Below are 20695 nucleotides of genomic sequence, written 5' to 3'. Positions count from 1 at the left end.
GATGTATCGCAATTTCTAAAGGAATTTTACTCAAGCATGAGCAATATAACCATTGTAAGTAATCACCAGTATTTTGGTCACTGTGCTGGGTCTGATTAAATGAAGAAGACCTAAAATCTAGTAGAATTCAAGAGATTTAGTTGCAATTTGAATGGCTATTTTTAAAAAATGGAATTTTTGTGATTATTTTAATAAAATGGAGGAAAGCTTTGCATTTATATTTCTATTTGGATACTCATTTTATCTCTTCAGGGAAAAGAAGAGATGGTTACAGCTGTACCATTTGCAAGACCTCAGGACATGGGACCATCACTTGCTATAGTTTCCAAAGTAAATCGCATTCAAGACCAGTTGTTAAAGAAATATGACACAGAGCTGTACATGCATCTTAATCGACTGGAAATAGCACCTCAGATTTATGGAATGTAAGTGATTCTGTGTAATTTTATCTATGTTCCTGCACTGGTACGTTTATGTTTTTTTGAAAAACGTAATGTGCAAATTGTAAAAAGAATTGTACATTTGATGAATATGAATTCCTGTAGTAAGAAATTAACCAAGCAATATGTCCAGTAAAATATCTTTATTTCATAAGCTCTGTGCAGGGAACAAAGAAGTTTACTGAATCATATTTAGGGTAAATGTTAAAATTAAACCATGTAGCCTAATTCCATAACTACCAAAACAGAAAAAATTTCCATACAATCAGTTGTGTGAAGACATAAGTGAGCAGATGGACTTTAAACTGCATAATTCAAAGGTGAAGGTTTCATAAATGTTTCTGAGTATGCCATTTTTGTGGAGACTTCACACCCATTATCTGCTGACTCAATTCTTGTGACATAGCGCCTCAGGCTCCATTTTCTTTCGCATTAATTCATCCAGTCTAACCACATGATTCTTTGGGTACAAAGGGGAGCACGGAATCTTTACCCCATCACCTGTGGATTATGAAGAATGGGTGTACAGAGTAATAAGTGTGTCAATAGATTTTATAGTTTCAAGATATTATAACACTCTTTTTGCTTGTAGCAAGAATGGCAACCATGATAAATTTAATATTAAGCATTTTGTGCGCAAAAGTAAATGAAATGTTAAGACAAATTGAGTAATGCTTCTGGAAGTAAAGTACTGTAGTTGCTGGAAATCTGAACTAAAAATAGCGCTGGAGAAACTCATTGGTCTGGCAACATCTGTGGAAAGAGAAACAAAATTAATGTTTTCAATTTCAGTTCTGAAGGTATGTATCAGACTTAACGCATTAACTCTCCTCCTCTCTTAAGGCCTGCTGAGTTCCTCCAGCATTATAAGTTTCTTTTTTGAGTTATGCTTAAGTTATTTAATAGTAATCATGCTTATAATGTCACAGTTATCCTCCTTTCCTGAAGCAGTAAAAACAAATTATCCCAGTGAAAGTATTTGTCCGTTAACTGAAAAGTGTGTCCTTAGCAACTCATGTTGGTAATGGGCGATAAATAATTTTGTGGAATATTTGGGCTAAATTTTAAGAATCCTTAGAAGTTCTGTATGTTTAATGCGATCACTTCTGATTCTTCTAAATTCCACCAAATTCAGTGCCAAACTGTTCAAATTTTGCTCATAAGGCATAATGGGGATCATCCTTGTGAACCATCTCTGAACTGCCTCCAGTGAAATACTTCTACCCACTGTCAGGCTGAAATACAGGTTAAGAATCCATGATTTGGATGTGAATATAGAAAGTATAGTTAGTAGAGTCATAGAGATGTACAGCATGGAAACAGACCCTTTGGTCCAACCCGTCCATGCCGACCAGATATCCCTACCCAATCTAATCCCTCCTGCCAGCACCTCGCCCATATCCCTCCAAACCCTTCCTATTCATATACCCATCCAAATGCCTCTTAAATGTTGCAATTGTACCAGCCTCCACCACATCCTCTGGCAGCTCATTCCATACACGTACCACCCTCTGCATGAAAAAGTTGCCCCTTAGGTCTCTTTTATATCTTTCCCCTCTCACCCTAAACCTATGCCCTCTAGTTCTGAACTTCCCAACCCCAAGGAAAAGACTTTGCCTATTTATTCTATCCATGCCTCTCATAATTTTGTAAACCTCTATAAGGTCACCCCTCAGCCTCCGATGCTCCAGGGAAAACAGCCCAAGCCTGTTCAGCCTCTGCCTGTAGCTCAGATCCTCCAACCCTGGCAACATCCTTGTAAATCTTTTCTGAACCCTTTCAAGTTTCACAACATCTTTCCGGTAGGAAGGAGGCCAGAATTGCACGCAATTTTCCAACAGTGGCCTAACCAATGTCCTGTACAGCCGCAACATGACCTCCCAACTCCTGTACTCAATACTCTGACCAATAAAGGAAAGCATATCAAACGCCTTCTTCACTATTCTGTCTACCTGCGACTCTACTTTCAAGGAGCTATGAACCTGCACTCCAAGGTCTCTTTGTTCAGCAACACTCCCTAGGACTTTACCATTTTTAAGTGTATAAATCCTGCTAAGACTTACTTTCCCAAAATGCAGCACCTCTCAAGTTTGCAGATGACACCAAAATTGGAGGCATAGTAGACAACGAAGAAAGTTACCTCAGAGTACAATGGGATCTTGATCAGATGGGCTGAGGAGTGGCAGATGGAGTTTAATTTAGATAAATGTGAGGTGCTGCATTTGGAAAAGCAAATCAGAACAGGACTTGTACACTTTAATGTAAGGTCGTAGGGAATGTTGCTGAACAAAGAGACCTTGAGGTGCAGGTTCATAGCTCCTTGAACGTAGAGTCGAAGGAAGATAGCATAGTGAAGAAGGTGTTCGGTATGCTTTCCTTTATTGGTCAGAGCATTGAGTATAGGAGGTCTTGTTGTGGCTGTACAGAACATTGGTTAGGCCACTTTTGGAATATTGTGTGCAAATCTGGTCTCCTTCCTATCAGAAGAATGTTGTGAAACTTGAAAGGGTTCAGAAAATATATACAAGGATGTTTCCAAGGTTGGAGGATTTGAGCTATAGGGAGAGATTGAACAGACGGGGGCTGTTTTTCCTGGAGCATTGGAGGCTGGGGGGTGACCTTATAGAGGTTTATAAATTCATGAGGGGCATAGATAGGATAAATAGACAAAGTTTTTTTGCTGGGATGGGGAAATCCAGAACTAGAGGGCATAGGTTTAGGGTGAGGGGGAAAAGATATGAAAGAGACCTAAGGAGCAACATTTTCACACACAGGGTGTGCTTGTATGGAATGAGCTGCCAGGGGAAGTGGAGCAAGCTGGTATATTCACAGCATTTAAAAGGAATCTAAGTGGGTATATGAATAGGAAGGATTTCAAGGGATGTGGGCCAAGTGTTGGCAAATGGGACTAGATTAGGTTAGGATATCTGGTCAGTATGGATGAGTTGGACCAAAGGTTCTGTTTCTGTGCTGTACCTCTCTATGACTTTATAATTGCCAGTGTTGAAGCACAAAGATGATTTTGAAGGAGGCGGTCCATCAGGTTGCAGGCCTCAAACCAGGCAAGTAAGAAAGCCAGAAGGGTTTAGGACTTTTGGAATTCAGCAGGCAGTCCCTTTCTATACTAGGAGCTTGAACAGTTGGAATAGGGGTTTCCGAAAAGATGAGACTCTCCAGCATTGATATCTTTCCTCATTGCAACAGGGAGGCTGCCATGGTTTCATGAACAGTCTCCTGATGCAATAGGCACCCTGGCTGCCAGATCAAAAATCTGATTGATGTTAGGAAAGTGCCTACAATAAGCTTTTAAAGGCTTAGTTACTTTTCCCCTGCAGCTAGGTGGTAATCAATCCACAGTCTGTCTAACTCTTATGTTTAGACAGAAAAGTGTTGTGAAACTGGCCAAACAAGATTTTGCACCCAAGTTCTGGATTCCCACTGATGCTTCCACCAGTTTGTTGAAAATCAGTCCTTTTTTCCTGTTAGTGGTCCATACTTTGTGGAATTGAGTTAGAAATGACATCAGATGGAAGTGGGTACTGCAGATGCTGGAGATTAAAGTCAAGATTAGAGTGGTACTGGAAAAGCACAACAGGTCAGGCAGCATCCGAGAAGCAAGAAAATCGACATTTTGAGCAAAAGTCCGATGAAGGACTGATGGAGAAATCAAATAGAGAAATACACACAAACACATGCATAAAGAGGTATACATTATATAATATCCACTAAGACCATAAAAAGTAGGAATATGCCGTTCATGCCCTCAAGTCAGATCCACCATTCAGTAGAATCATAGCTGAACTAACATTCTTCTTCTCAATTTTCCTGCATTTTCCTTGTAACCCTTAATTTCCTGACTGAGCAAGAATCTTTCTATCTCAGTCTTGAATATAAACAAGGTTTCTTTCTCCATAGCAGTCAGTGGCAAGGAGTTCCAAAGAGACATAACCCTCTGAGAGAAGAAATTCCAAGCCATCTCAGTATTAAATTGGCACTTCTTTATCCTGAGACCATGCCCTCTGGTCCTAGACTCTGCCACAAAGGGAGACATACTCTCCGCATTCACCCTGTCAAGCCCTTTGGATCCAACATTCTTCAAACCTCCAATAAGTACATTCCCAGCCTGTTTAACCCTTATTTAATAAGACATTTCTTCCATACCAGGGATCAGTCTAATCAACCTTCTCTTAACTGCCTCCAGTGAAATAATATCTTTCCTTTAAGTGGACGAAAATTGTTCTCAGTAAACCAGAGGTGGTGTCACCAGTACCTTATACAGTTGTAGTAAGAACTCCCGACTCACATTCAAACCCCCTTGAAATATAATATTTTTATTTGGAACTTTTTAGCTATGTTTCCCTCCATTACAATGAAAACTCCCCATCCAAAGTACTTATTGGTTGTGAAGCTCTTTAGACATTCTGAGGTCAAGAAAGGTTCTACACAGTTGCAGAATCTTTCTTCTTTCTTTCCAATGCCCATTTCATACAAATTCTAGTATTTCATTTTTAAATTAATCTAGCAATATGGTGTCAGAATAGCTTTGGATGTATCAGTAAATTCTTTGCTCATGCCATATGCAATGTCATATCTCCCTTTGTGAAATCTGTTGTATAACACAGAGACTAAAAGAATAACTCTAACGTGTAGTTTAAATGTAAAATGATCTATATATAATTCTAATATTTTAATGTGCTGCAGTCAAATTTTACAGCGAATATGAAGACTAAAATGTGGCATAGTGTAACCTGATATACTCACTAACTTTGAAATGTAACATTTTAGAATAACAAGCAAATACTAATGAACGGTATTTTAACAATTTTGTGGTTGAGCTTTCCTTCAACCACAAGATTTTTTATTAAAAACAGGAAACCTCAAAAGGTACTGTTTTTCTAAGAATTGTAATCTTACTGGGTGTACTTTTATCTCTTTTTTTTGTGTTTTGTCATATTAAAATGTTTATTCCAAAGAGGTAAATGTTAAATTGTTGGTAGAGGGATTGTGTTACAAACAGAGTTACTTTGTTCAAAAGTTGAAAAAATATTGTTTATCATGATAGTTCGATCTAATTTTGATATAAAATAGCATAGCACGCACAATTTTAATTGAGTTTCCCAATGAAAAATATTTAGTGTTGATCTACTAGAATGAGTTGAGAGTGCAAACTGTATTTTGCACCAATTCAAATTAACATTAAAGTTAATGTACTAATCCTTATTATTTGAAAATACAAATTTATTTGGTAAATGTAATTGTTTTTAGCTTAGATTTATTTCTTGTACATAATTTATAGACAATTATAATATGGTGTTACATTGATTCAAAGTGAGCAGAATATATATTTAGGCTTATCATTCGACATGAGAAATTCTGATCTCGATTTTGTGGTGTTGTGCAAAGCTCCTATGTTGTCTGCGGAAGTGATAGACTGCTTATTATAGTTAACTCTTGGAGTCAGTTGCAGGAAAAATGCATTAAAAACTCGAGGTTTGCCTAGTTATTCTTCAAGTGAATCAAGTGATAGTGAAGAAAAATATGGACAGAAATTTTGCTAAGAAAATTGCAATTTTGAAAAAATGCAGAGAAAAGAGATTCCTCTAGTTCCTTTTACATGGAAAAAGACCCATCATCCCATCCTATCTGCACCTGTCATCAAGATCTGTTCTAATCACATTTTTTGTTTTTGATTAACTTCATTTCTTATATATATATATAAAAATATAATTACATAAATAATTTGGATGTGAATGTAGGAGGTATGGCTAGTTAATTTGCAGATGGTGCCAAAATTGGTGGTGCTGTAGACAGTGAAGAAAGTTGTCTCCGTGTACAATGGGGCCTTGATCTTATGGGTGGATGAGTGGTAGATAGAGTTTAAGTAAATGTGAGGTGCTGCATTTTGGAAAGGCAAATCAGGGCAGGACTGATGCACTTAATGGTAAGGTCTTGGAGAGGGTTGCTGAACAAAAAGACCTAGGGGTGGAGATGCACAGTTCCTTGAAAGTGGAGTCATGTAGACATGGTAATGAAAAAAGGTATAAGCCCATAAGACATAGGAGCAGATATTAGGCCATTTAGCCCATCAAGACTGCTCTACTATGCAGGCTGCTTAGTTTCTCAATCCCATTCTCCTGCTTTCTCTCCGTAACCCTTGATACTCAAGAACCTAGCTATCTCAGTCTTAAATATACTCAATGACGTGGTCTCCATAGCTTTCTGTGGCAATAAATTCCTTGGATTCACCACTCTCTAACTGAAGAAGTTTCTCCTTATCTCCTTTCCAAAAGGTCTTCCCTTTACTCTAAGGCGATGCCTTAGGGTCCTAGTCTCTTCTACCAATGGAAACATCTTCTCAACATCTACTCTGTCCAGGCCATTCAGTATTCTGCATGTTTCAATTAGGTTTCCTCTCATCCTTCTAAACTACATCGCGTATGGATGCAGAGTCCTCAAATTTTCCTCATATGTTATGCTTTTCATTCCTGGGACCATTCTCATGAACCTCCTCTGAACATGCTCCAGGGCCAGTACATCCTTCCTGAGATATGGGGCCCAAAACTGCGCCCAATACTCCAAATGTGGTCTGACCAGAGCCTGATAGAGTTTCAGAACCACATCCCTACTTTTATATTCAAGTCCCCTCAAAATAAATGCCATCATTGCATTTGCCTTCCTGACTACTGACTCAGCCTGCAAGTTTACCTTGAGAGAATGCTGGACCAGAATTCCCAAGTCTCTTTGCACTTAAGACTTCTGAATTTTCTCCCCATTTCGAAAATTGTCCATCCCTCCTTTCTTCCTAAAGAAAGGGCATGACCTCACACTTTCCCACGTTGTACTCCATCTGCCACTTCTTTGCCCACTCTCCTAACCTGTCCAAATTCTTCTGCAGCCTCCCCACCTCCTCAATGGTACCTGTCACTCTACCTGTTTTTGTATCATTTGCAAAAGTAGCCAGAATGCCCTCAGTTCCTTCATCAAGATTGTTAATGTATGAAGTGAAAAGTTGTGGTCCCAACACTGAGCCTTTTAGAACACCACTTGTCACTGGCTGCCAACCTGAGAAGGACCCTTTTATCCCTACTGTCTGCTTTCTGCCAGACAGCCAAGCTTCTATCCATACTAGCACTTTGTCAAAGGCCTTCTTGAAGTCCAGGTAGATAACATCCATTGGCGGGTTATAAATGGGAAGAAGGAGATTTTTAATCTCTCCATGTCCTATGCCTCTCTCTCTGCTTCTTGTTTTTATCTCCCACCGCCGATCTCTCAGAGGGCTGCTGTTTGTGCTGATTAGCTTTTTACAAGTACAATTTGTGTTACGGGCCCACATCACCTCCAGTCTCCCAGCCTGCCATGATGCTCTACAACTTGCCTAAGGTCCACAACAGACACCATTTCCCTAACTGCATTCATTCTTGGAACATCTAGACAATAAGGACATCTACATCTTGCTCATCGACTACAGCTCCACGTTCAGCACCATTATCCCCTCCAGACTGATCTCAAAACTCCAAGACATAGAACTCGGCTCCAGCCTTTGCAACTGGATCCTCAGTTTTCTGACCCACAAACCAACCGCCAACTCTAAACAAGCGCCATCTACAAATTTGCTGACGACACCACCATGGTATGACTGATATCAAACAGCGACAAGTCAGAAGACAGAAAGGCGATAGAGGGCTTGTTGTCATGGTGCAATGAGAGCAACCTCTCTCTCAACTTCAGCAAAATTAAAGAACAGATCATTGACTTTAGAAAGAAGAGCCCCAGTGGAGCTGAGGTTGAGAGGGCAGTTAGCATCAGCGGAGCTGAGGTTGAGAGGGCAGTTAGCATCAAGGTCCTAGGAGTGACGAGAACAGACAACCTGTCCTGGACTTCCCACGTAGATGCACTGGTCAAGAAGGCACAACAACGCCTCTTCTTCCTCAGGCAGCTCAGCAAATTTGACATGTCCATGAGGACACTCACCAACTTTTACAGATGCCCTGTAGAAAGCATACTTTCCGGGTACGTAATGGCCTGGTATGGCAAGTGCTGTGCCCAGAGGTGAGAAACTGCAGAAGGTTGTGTGCACAGCCTCGACCATTACAGAAGCCAACCTTCCATCCATGGACTCCATCCACAAGACCCATTGCTGTGGAAAGCCTGTCAACATCATCAAAGACCCATCACACCCTAGCCTCACTCTCCTACAGCCTCTTCAATCAGGCAGAAGATACAGAAGCTTGAACATGGACCAGCTTCTCCCCTGTTGTTATTAGATTGACAAATGAAATCTCTAACTTCAAATAATACTGATCTTGCTAATGTTAATCTTGCCTAGTGTACACCCTGTGTGATGTAGCATGTATGACTCTATCTAGGTTTTTTTCAACCTATGATCTGTATGTTCCTGCTTACTATGATCTGCTGTACTGCTTGTAAACAAAGCTTTTCACTGTACTTAAGTACATGTGACAACTCGAACAATCAATCAATCGGTATGTGTTTTCAGATTGGCTTATTTTTCTTTTGTATGTTTTATTCTTTTACTTTTAATTTTTTATATTTTTCTTTCTTTAGATTATTTGAAATATTCAAGAAGCTGGGATTGCAAACAGTCATTTACCAAACAATTAAAGATTGGCACACTGTTGGCCCACTGCTTCTTGAACCATGATTTTCTTTCAATTGCAGCTATCGCAGCCTATAATTTTTAGTTTATTTCTGTTCAGAGAATTAAGATCAGATTTTATAATTTCCTGGGAGATGCCTGTAATTTTAAAAGTTATCTGGTGTTGTTAGGAGCTTTTATTAAATGCCTAGCATATGAAATATTTAGATGTAAATACTTTATTTTTATTATGACATATGGACAGTAATTTCTAATGCTAGGAATTTAACATTGTAAGGTTTTTGTCAGTAATAAATTTTGAAAGCACAGAAGTTTTTATTTATTATAGTTTGTTTTCTTCGTGAAAGAGAATCTTGTATTCATTCCATGAAATTGATAGCATAATCAACAGTAACCGGTGTAGATGTGCCAACAGCAAGTCATGTTGATAAATGTAATTTATTTTTGAAGAAGGATGTATTTGCAGATAAAAGGAAATGCGGTAGATGTAATGTGTATGGATTTTCATAAGATGTTCAATAAGATGTTTCACAGAAAATATATTCCAAAATTCTAAGGCAATGATGTGAGACAAAATATAACAATACAGATGTCACATTGATTGGACAGAGAGAGGAAGCAGTTAATGCTGGTGGATGTTGTTCAGACTGGCAGACAGCCAGGTCTAATGAATTGCAGAAATACCTGTTGGATCTACTTTTGTTCTTGTTATTACACTTGGTATGATATTTGATAATTAATAAGGAAATAGGTATCCAGGGTTTTGCAACAATGGGTGAAAAAAAGGTTCAGGAAGACACGGACAAAATAAACAACCAGGTGCATTCATTTTGTGAAGAGGAGAAAAATTAGGATATGACCACTGGAGGGTATAGATAAAGAGACTTCAAACAGGATTCAAATACATACCTTCCTGAAAATGCAAAAGCCATAAAAAGACCCATTTGTTTTGGAATTTTAATAATCGAGCCATAGAATACAAAGGCAAAGAGTTAACAATAGATTTATGTTCAGCCACAATTGAAGCTGTGTAGTTCTAGCTACACCCTTATGAAAAGATAAATAAAGCCATAGAACTGTTTTCATGGCGGAACAGATAATGCAGAAGTTGTAAAAAAGAAGAAATTAAAACAATCACTATTTCTAGGGGGATAAAGAAACTGAACAAGCAATTGCAATTAAATACAAGGTAACAGGGCCTGATGGTCAACATCTTAGGGTCTTAAAAGAAGTGGCAGCCGAGATGTGGATGCATTTTTTAATAATATTCCAAAATTCCCTGGATACTGGAAAAATGCTAATGCTTATTCAAAAAAGGAGGGAAGCAGAAAGTAGGGAACCACAGTCTAGTTAGTTTAATATCTGTTGTTGGGAATTTGTTGGAATCTATTGTTAAGAAAGTCGAGGGAGGCAATGGCCTAGTCATATTGTCTCTAGACTGTTAATCCAGATACCCAGGTAATGTTCTGGGAATCTGGGTTCAAATTCCGCCATAGTAGATAGTGTACTTTTACTTCAGTAAAATCTGGAAGTAAGAGTCTAATGATGATTGTGAATCCATTGTCAATTGTTAGAAAAGCATTGTGGTCAAGTGACAGTTTATCCATTTTAGATAGAAGGATAAACTTCCTGTCTAAATTGTAAGAAACCTCAGAGTGCTTCAGTTCAGAAGGATTTGAATGTCTTCATGCATGATTTATACAAAGCTAGTAGAATTATAGAGATGTACTGCATGGAAACAGACCTTTCAGTTCAACTCATCCATGCTGACCAGATATCATAAATTAATTTAATCCCATTGGCCCAAATCCCTCTAAACCCTACTTATTCATATACCCATCCAAATACTTTTTAAATGTTGTAATTGTCCCAGCCTCCTCCACTTCCTCTGACATCTCATTCCATACACGCACCATCCTCTGCGTGTTGCCCTTTAGGTCCATTTCATATTTTTCCCCTCTCACCCTAACCCTATGCCCTCTCGTTCTGGACTCCCCTACCCCAGGGAAAAGACGTTGTCCATCTACCCTATCCATGCCCCTCATGATTTTAAAAACCTCCAAAAGGTCACCCGTCAGCCTCTGACACTCCACAGAAAACAGCCCCAGCCTGTTCAGCCTCTCCCGAGAGCTCAAACTCTCCAACTCTGGCAACATTCTTGTAAGTATGCAAGTACAGCAAGTAATAAGGAGGGCAAATGGCATTTTGACACTTGTGTGTTAAAGGAATAGAGTATAGAGGAATAGAGTACACAGTACAGAAATAGACCCTTCAACCCACCTTGCCCATGCTGACCAGATTTGTTAAACTGAATAGTCCCATTTGTCTGTGTGTGGCCCATATCCTTCTAAACTTTTCCTATTCACGTACCTGTCTAAATACAATCCATGACTAAATTTGGCAATACTTCAGAGTTTTGATCCGACTTGTCCATTTTGCAATCACTTAAATCTATTTATTGTATTTTGTTTACTCTGGAAGTACTATGTTGCTCTTTCACCAGATGTCCTGGGAGTTCTCAACATTGATTCCAGACACCATGAAGTCTCATGGATTCAGGTTAAACAAGGGCAAGGAAGCCTCTTGCTTATTATCACGTATTGTCTTCCCTCAGCTGATGAATCAGTATTTCTTCATGTTGAATTGTACTTGGAGGAAGTACTGAGGGTGATAAGGATGCTAAATATATTCTGTGTGATGGAAGTCAGTGTCCACCACCAAGAGCGGATGAACAACAGTACTTCTGATCAAGCTGGTTGGGTCCAAAAGGACATAGCTGCTCGACTGGCTCTGGACAGGTGGTGAAGAAACTGAGGGGAAAACATCATTCTCATCAACCTGTCTGCAGCAGCTAATTCTGTCCATGGTAATATCAATTGGACTGACCACACATAGTCCTTGAGGAGACTCAGGCCTGCTTTCACGTAGAGAATGAAGAATCGACGTTTCGGGCATAAGCCCTTCTTCAGGAATGCTTATGCCCGAAACATCGATTCTCCTGTTCCCTGGATGCTGCCTGACCTGCTGCGCTTTTCCAGCAACACATTTTCAGCTCTGATCTCCAGCATCTGCAGTCCTCACTTTCTCTTCACATAGAGAATACCCTGCAACACGTTGTGTGGCACTATCACTATGTTAAATCTGACACATTTCAAACAGATCTAGCAACTCAAGAATGGGCAGCCATGAGACAGTGTAGGCCACGACCAGTGGCAGAACTGTACTCCAGTACAACCCCTGCAATCTCCTGGCCTGCTATTTCCCCACTTGACCTTTACAGTCAAACTAGGGGATCACCTCTAGTTCAGTGGAGCATACAGGAGGTAATGCAAGGAACTGCATCAAGCATACCTAAAAAGGAAGGTACCAAACAAGTCCACTTGCATGCCAAACAAGATAAGTGACAGACACAGCTAAGTGAAACCCACAACCAACAGATCAGACCTGAACACTGCAGTCCTGCCACATCAAGTTGTGAATGGTGGTGGACAATTAACAGCTTGCTGGAGGTGGAGGCTCCACAAATATCCCCATCCTCAATGATGGAAGAGCCCAGTAGCTCAGTGCAAAAGTGAAGCATTCGCAACAATCTTCAGCCAAGAGTGCCAATTGGATGATCCATCTCTGCCTCATTCGGTGGTTCCTAGCATCACTGATGCCAGTCTTCAGCCAATTCGATTCATTCCAAGAAACATTTTGAGGCACTGGATGCTATAAAAGCTATGGGCCCTGGCAACATTCCAGCAATAGAGCTGAAAACTTGTGCTCCAGAACAGACCTAGCCAAGCTGTTCTAGTGCAGTAAAATACTGGCATCTTCTTGACAGTGTTGAAAAATCCTTGATGAAAGGATTACGCACAAAACGTCGACTCTCCGGCTTCTCAGATGCTGCCTGACCTGCTGTGCTTTTTCCAGCGCCACACTTTTCGACTCTGACACCACAACATCTGTAGTCCTCACTTTCTTGCAAAGTTGAAAAATTACCCAGTTATTTCCTGTGTACACAGCAGGACAAATCCAACCCGGCCAATTATGCCCCATCAGTTTACTTTTGATCATCAGTAAATTGATGGGCGATATCATCAACAGTGCTAAGCAACAACTTACTCATTGACTCCAGTTTGATTTCTGCCAGGGCCACACAGCTCCTGACCTTATTGCAACCTTGGTTCAAATATTGTCAAAAGAGCTGAATTCTGGAAGTGGGGTGAGAGTGACTGCCCTTGACGTCAAGGCCGCATTTGGCCAAGTGTGACACCAAGCGAGCCCTAGCAAAACTTGAATCACTCAGATTCGAGAGCAGACTCTTTGCTGGTGGGAGTCATACCTGGCACTAAGGAAGAAGGTTTTGGTTGTTGGAGTTCTTTCAGCTCAGCTCCAGTACATAGCTACATGGGTTTCCCAGGTCATGTCCTAGGCCCAAATAACTTTAACTGCTTCATCAATGATCTTCCCTCCACCAGAAGGTCAGAAATAGGGCTGCCCACTGATGATTGCACAATGTTCAGCTGCTTTCACAGCTCCTCAGATCCTCTGATGTAGTCCATGTTCAAATGCAATAAGATCGGGACAATATCCAGGCTTGGGCTGACAAGTGGCATTGAACATTTGCACCAAACAAAGAACAGACAATGACCATCTCCAATAAGAGGCAAACTAGCCCCTTAGTTGTGCAATGGTATTAATATCTCTGAATCCCCACTATCAACATCTTGGGGACTACCATTGACCAGAATGTCAACTGGACTTACCATATAAAGACTGTGGCTACCAGAGCAGGTGAGAAGCTCGGAATACTGTAGCGAGTAACTCACCTCCTGACTCCCCAAAGCCTGTCCGCCATCTACAAATTAGGAGAGTGATGGAATACTTCCCACTCACCTAGATGACAACAGCTCTAATGCCAGACCTATGAGCATAGGAGGTTTTACAGGTCGTTGGTGAAACCTCCTCTGGAGTACTGTATGCAGTTCTGGTCACCTTGTTATGGGACGGATATTATTAAACTGGAGGGGATTCCGAAAAGATTTACCAAGATGTTGCTAGGAATGGAGGGTTTGTGATGTAAAAATAGACTGGAAAGATTAGGACCTTTTTCACAGAGCATAGGAGTTTGAGAGGTGACCTTAGTGAGATTTATAAAATCGCAAGGAGTATAGATAGGGTGAATGACAAAGGTGTTTTCCCCTAGGATGTGGAATTCAAAACTAGGGGACATGTTTTAAAGGTGAGAGGAGAAAAATTTCTAAAGAACATGAGGGGCAGCTTTTTGTTTTACATAGAGTAGCTTGCATGTGGAATGAACCGCCAAAGAAAGTGGTGGATGCAGGTATAGTTACAACATTCAAAATTCATTTAGATAGATTCCTGAATAGAAAAGATTTAGTCAGATATGTGTCACGTGAATGCAGGTGAAACTAGTTTAGTTTGGGAACATAGACTGCATGGACTCATTGGACTGATCGTTCTGTTTCCTTGCTGTGGAACTGTGACCATCAAGGACAATGTAGCCCACTTTATTGGCACCACATCCACTCTCTCTAAAACCAATACTCAGCAGCAGCAGTGTGTGCAATTTACAAGCTGCACTTCAGAAATGTGCCCAAGATCCTTAGCACCTTTCATGATCACAAGCACCTCCATCTGAAAGGACAAGGGCAGCAGATATATGGGAATGCTACCATCTGCAAGTCCCCCTCCAAGCCACTCATCCTGATTTGGAAATATAGAGTCATAGAGTTATACAGCATGGAACAGACCCTTTTGTCCAACTCATCTGCGCCGACCAGATATCCTAAACTGACCCAGTCCCATTTGCCAGCATTTGGCCCATTTCCCTCATAAATCCTTCCTGTTCATGTATCCATTCAGATGCCTTTTAAATGTTGTAATGGTACCTGACTCCACTACTTCCTTGGCAGCTCATTCCTAACACGCACCACCCTCTGCATGAACAAGTTGCCCCTCTGATCCCTTTAAATCTTTTCCCTTTCACCTCAAATTTATGACATCTAGTCTTGAACTCCCCGACCCTGAGAAAATATCCTTGGCCATCCATCCTATCCATGCACCTTATGATTTTATAACCCTCTATAATGTTACCCCTCAACTTCCGCTGGACTGCAGCAGATCAAGAGGCAGCTCACCACCACCTCGAGACAACTCTGAATGGGCAATGAGTGTTGTCCAGCCAGCAACATCCACATCCCGCCAGAGAATAAAAATCAGCAAGAGTTTTTTTTTAAGTGTTTGACCATAGATCCAGATGCAGTGTTGAGAATTCCTGAGGCATCTCTGTCTTGACTGTATACCACTATAACTGGGCCTTGAAATCAGTGAGATGAGGATAATCTGCAAAGATGTAATGTTTTGTGTGGAATAATTTTAACCTTTCTTGTCTTTAATTTGAATGTGGAGCCAGGTGAAGGGGATCTCCAGTTCCAGTGATGTTATTAAGCTGGATCAAGCAGCACTTATTGAAGAATTTTTACAGACTGCAAAGTGGGAAGTTAAAAAGATTAATTATCCATTGCCTTCTAAATTATAGTTTGAGAGGGGTAACATAAAGATTGGAATAATCTGGAAACTGGAATATAATTTTAAAAACTTTAATTGTTTTTGACATTATAATGGAGGAATTGGACAATTACATATTTAGTTTGAGTTACAGTAGTTGTTCAGTGGTAATCAAAATCTTAACAGGTCATTCAAAACAGTCGCACTTCATTCAAACAAGGTTCAACTTCTCAAGGATTTTTACAACAAAATTAATATGTCAAAGTGGAAGTTCTTGTCAGTTCAATGATTTCTAATTGATTGCAGTCTATAAGGATTTCAACAATGCACTCTACCAAGTTGTATAAAATTAGTGGCAGTACTTCCTATTTCCATGTTTAATGTGCATATGTGGGCAACAAAAGATGCTGACAGTGTCAGAAAAGTAATGACAGCAAACAGGAATAATTTCACCATGACCTCTGCAGCATTCATTAACTTATTTTTGACTTCAATATAATGCAATCAGAGAGTAATTTAGCTTACTTTATTGAGAAGATTGTGTTTTTCCTAGTTGTGAGGCACAGGTAAAGGAACATAACCCACATGAGAATCTATTTTGTCACCTTATTCTGAGAAGTGTAGAGGAACAGAGAATTTGGAGTGAGTGTTCAAATATCCCTGAAGGTAGTAGGACTAGCAGACAAGATGTTTTAAGATTTTTTGCAGGATGCTTTCCTTTATTAGCCGAAGTAAAAACTCTATAAACACTAGTTAGGTCATAGTTAGAATGTCACGTACTGTTCTGGTCACAAGCATGGGATGTGATAACATCAGAGAGAGTGCAGAGGAGATTTGCAGGAAGATGGATACAGTAGCAACATTTAAAAGGCATTTTGACAGATACAAATTGGCAGGGACAAGAGGGATATGGACAGCGTAACTGCAAAGGTTTAGAAAGGCATAATATGTTAGCATAGTCTTGTTGGACTGAAGGAAATGTTTTGTTACCAGAACAGGAGAGCATTAACTTTCAGGAAAGATTGGATAAGCTGGGGCTGTCTCCTTTAAAACAACGGGGATGAGGACAGACTTAATCGAGGTATATAAAATTGTGAAGGTGTTGGTAGAGTGGATACAGAAACCCTATTTCCCTTAGCAAACAGGTGAATAAGCATGTGAATGGCTTTAAACTAATTTCAGTAAAGAAAAGCAGAAAGACAGAAAGGAGCTAAGAGGAAAATTTTCACTATAGTGTCCTGTGGGTATGGAACTCACTGTCTTAAAAGATAAGAAGGCTGGAAACCCAACTTATATTTTCTGAAGTATTTGGCTGCATACTTGAATTGCTGTAACCTACAGGTCTATAGACCATGAGCTGGAAAGTGCAGTTTTTCAGACACATTGTCAGCGTGGCTTACTCCCTGTAGATATTTTTTATGATGTTATTTGTAAAGGAGACTAAATGTAGACGTCAGTTTCTTCAGAGGTGATTTCTTTCCCCAACTTGAGCTGGATGGGCCAAATGGTCATTTGTAATGTATTAACTCTTTGATCCAGAGATTCTAAATTATTATGATGTGTTGTCTTTTCAGTATGATTCATGTATTGACAGCTACTTATAAGAAAAAGTACATTTGATTTTACTTCTTTTGCAAACACAATAAATCTCATATGGTGGGACTTTATTTAATGTAATTATTTAAGCTTACACTTCAGTGAACCTTTGTAATATTTATAGTCAATCTACTTTGCACTGTTTAATATTCATAAATGAGCCATTGATTTTTTATGTAGATTATAGAGTATTTGTTCCATATTCAGTGTTTAAATTTTCCAGACTTCATAGATTTTAATTCCATTTGAAGTAATGGGATGAAAGTCAACCGGGTTCTATGAAAAGAGCTTCGCCAGCAGGTGAAGATGAAAATCTACCTCACTTGATTCCATAATCACTTTCCTAATCGTACACAGAGAATATGTTAAATAAAATCATCTGTTTACCCTCTGGTCACTACAGTGTTGTACTGAATTTTAAATTAGTGGATTGATATAAAAATCTACAATAACATAAGTTTTGGCTAGAACTTTTTGGCTAGTTCAAACAAAATAATTGGTAAAATTGTTTCTTTTTCTAGTTCCTTCAGTTGTGAGAATTACACTGATTATTCACAGAAAACCTTATCTGCAATAAAATGCATCAGCTGGTTCAAGGTTTTCATCATTTACTCAATAAACCATTAATATAGTGGCATTGCCCAGGCATTTTTATAACAACAAATTTGTGGTAATTCTAATCAGCCACCGCAGCTGGTATTAAGCAGCAGATGTTGGAGAGTCTGCACAAATATCCTGATTTGACGCCATGAAGAGTATTTTTTTTGTGTGTATTTTCTTTAGCTCTTCCTCTCATTTTGTCAAAGCTCCAATAATCACTTAATATTGGTCAACAAAAACTGCATCACAAACCACAGCACAATAATGCATTTAGCTTAATTCTGTAGAGGATCTGGGCAGCAAAGCAGCCCAGATTTGTAGTTAGTTCATGTTTGCAGCTTGGCAAAGATAGGTCTATATGCAAAATGTCAGCTTGCAATATATTTTTGTCATGATCCAAAATCAAAATTGCAAAAATCAAAGCATTAGAAAGGCTTTAATTAAGCCTGTTAATACATCACAGCTATATCGAAATGTCGACTTTCTAGCTTGAAACCCTCAGCTGTAAAGAGTGATATGAAATTGAATAACCACAAATGAAGCATGTATGAATAGTCTACAAAACAATCCTGTCAATAAAATGGAGTAGAACCTCATTTTGAAAAAAAAACTGAGACTCCATTTGTTGCCTATTAATTAAGAAGTGCATTTTACTTACAAAGCACTTCTTTAAAACTTGTAAAATCTTGTACAAATCATATCAGGTAGGTGAAGATGGTCTGTTTAGGTTTGTTTAGCATATTTGACAAAAGACACTTTGATGTATTACCAAGCACGGTGGTGGACTTGGCCTGACTAGTAGCTCTTGCTATGATTAATGGCAATTGTTTCTCTGAAAAGCATGTTTTTATGTTTCACTTTTGGAACAGGAAGGCAGAGTAACAGAACAGTAACCATAATTGCTGATTTTAGTTTCAAACAGAAATTGCAGTGCTGAAGTTATTTGTAGCGTTGGCATGATGGCAAAACATCTTTTTTGTCAGAAGTGAGATCTTTTTCAGAAAAAATTATGGGTTGCAGCTGTGATTTATGGGACTTCATTAGGCTGCAGAAATTGTTGTGGACTAGTGTTTGATTTTCCTGATTAATAATGCTGCATTGGCACGTTACCAGAAGATTTAAATTGAGATTCAGATTTTGAAGCAGGTGTAATAAGGTGTGATATAATATGGTGAGTGTGTAGCTGTTGTTGCTTCTGACATAAAGGCTAGTCTCCACAGAGCTTTAATGAACAGACTGATGGATTTGCTAAAATAGATACAGATTAAACAATCAGAATGTTCAGAAAATAAGCTCTGACTGACTGCAGTTCAGCTGTATAATATGCCATGCTGAAAGTCTGTTTAGATTTTGTAAAATAGTGCTGTATATCATAAGTGCAGGATCCTAATTCTTACATTTACAGGAAACAAATCTATTTGTTTGGTACATATTTTATTTCAAATCATTCTTTATCATTTGGAAAAGAAAACTTTAGGAAACTTGATAGTTATTGGTTTTGATGGCCACACCTCTTCATTTCAGGAACAGATTTGAGGTGGTGGTGGTTAGATTAGGAAATATGAATCCCAACCCAAATCTACCAAGCCGATATACCTCTGCTTTAACTATAGCTGGCTTGGGGACATCTGAGTATCCCACTGTGATGAGGTGATTCAGCAATTGTAATGTTTTCATGGTTTAAGAGACAATTGAAAATAATATTGGTCAGCCAGGTTCTGTATACCTCAAAACTCTATACCCTACTTTGCCACACCATTACTGATTGTATTTTTAGTCACTATATTCACTTGAGTTCAGAAGATTAAAGGTCATGTCATAGAAACCAATCAAATTCTAACAGGACTAAATAGGGTAAACATTGGAAGAACATCTTCGATGACCAGAGGGCATTTAGAACTGAAATGAGAAATTTCTTCATCCAGAGATTGGCGAGCCTGAGGAATTCTCTGCCACAGAAAAAGGTTAATGCTGAAATATCTAATATTTCCAAGAAGGAGTTAGATATAGTTCTTAGGGCTAAAGAGATCAAAAGGTGTGGGGTGAAAGCAGGAACAGGGTATTGAGATGTATGATCAGCCATGATCTTCCTGAATGGCAGGGCAGACTTGAAGGGCTGAACAGTCTGCTTTTTTTCATGTTACTATGTCTTGAAACCAGGCTCCTTGGCAAAGGTTTCACTCAGTCTTTCTCTTATAGAACATAGAACATTACAGCGCTGTACAGGCCCTTCGGCCCTCAATGTTGCGCCGACCTGTCATACCAATCTGAAGCCCATCCCACCTACACTATTCCATGTACATCCATATGTTTGTCCAATGACGGCTTAAATGTACTTAAAGTTGGCGAATCTACTACCGTTGCAGGCAAAGCATTCCATACCCTTACTACTCTCAGAGTAAAGAAACTACCTCTGACATCTGTCCTATATCTATCACCCCTCAATTTAAAGCTATGCCCCCTCGTGCTCGCCATCACCATTCTTGGAAAAAGGCTCTCCCTGTCCACCCTATCTAACCTTCTGATTATCTTATATGTCTCTATTAAGTCACCTCTCAACCTTCTTGTCTCCAACGAAAACAGCCTCAAGTCCCTCAGCCTTTCCTCGGAAGACCTTCCCTCCATACCAGGCAACATCCTAGTAAATCTCCTCTGCACCCTTTCCAAAGCTTCCACATCCATCTTATAATGTGGTGACCAGAACTGTACACAATACTCCAAGTGCGGCCGCACCAGAGTTTTGTACAGCTGTAGCATAACCTCATGGTTCCGGAACTCGATCCCTCTATTAATAAAAGCTAAAACACTGTGTATGCCTTTTTAACAACCCTGTCAACCTGGGTGGCAACTTGCAAGGATCTGTGTACCTGGACACCGAGATGTCTCTTCTCATCTACACTACCAAGAATGTTAACATTAGCCCAGT

At 39.5% G+C, this 20695-nt stretch overlaps 1 protein-coding gene across 18 annotated transcripts in view; it reads left to right on the top strand.

The window, feature by feature from the left end:
* Nucleotides 1-20695, top strand: part of tbc1d5 (TBC1 domain family, member 5) — a 519702-nt gene that overhangs the window by 330470 nt on the left and 168537 nt on the right. For all 18 annotated transcript variants that reach the window (XM_043690204.1, XM_043690195.1, XM_043690203.1 and 15 more), the window contains one exon: nt 253-425. In XM_043690204.1, the coding sequence (XP_043546139.1) occupies nt 253-425 (173 nt within the window). The remainder of the gene's footprint in view (nt 1-252; nt 426-20695) is intronic.

The sequence above is a fragment of the Chiloscyllium plagiosum genome, chromosome 5 (assembly GCF_004010195.1).
Source record: "Chiloscyllium plagiosum isolate BGI_BamShark_2017 chromosome 5, ASM401019v2, whole genome shotgun sequence".
In the NCBI taxonomy this organism is placed as follows: domain Eukaryota; kingdom Metazoa; phylum Chordata; class Chondrichthyes; order Orectolobiformes; family Hemiscylliidae; genus Chiloscyllium; species Chiloscyllium plagiosum.
The sequence above is the reverse complement of the archived record's forward strand: the minus strand, read 5'-3'. Positions and strand labels throughout refer to the sequence as shown.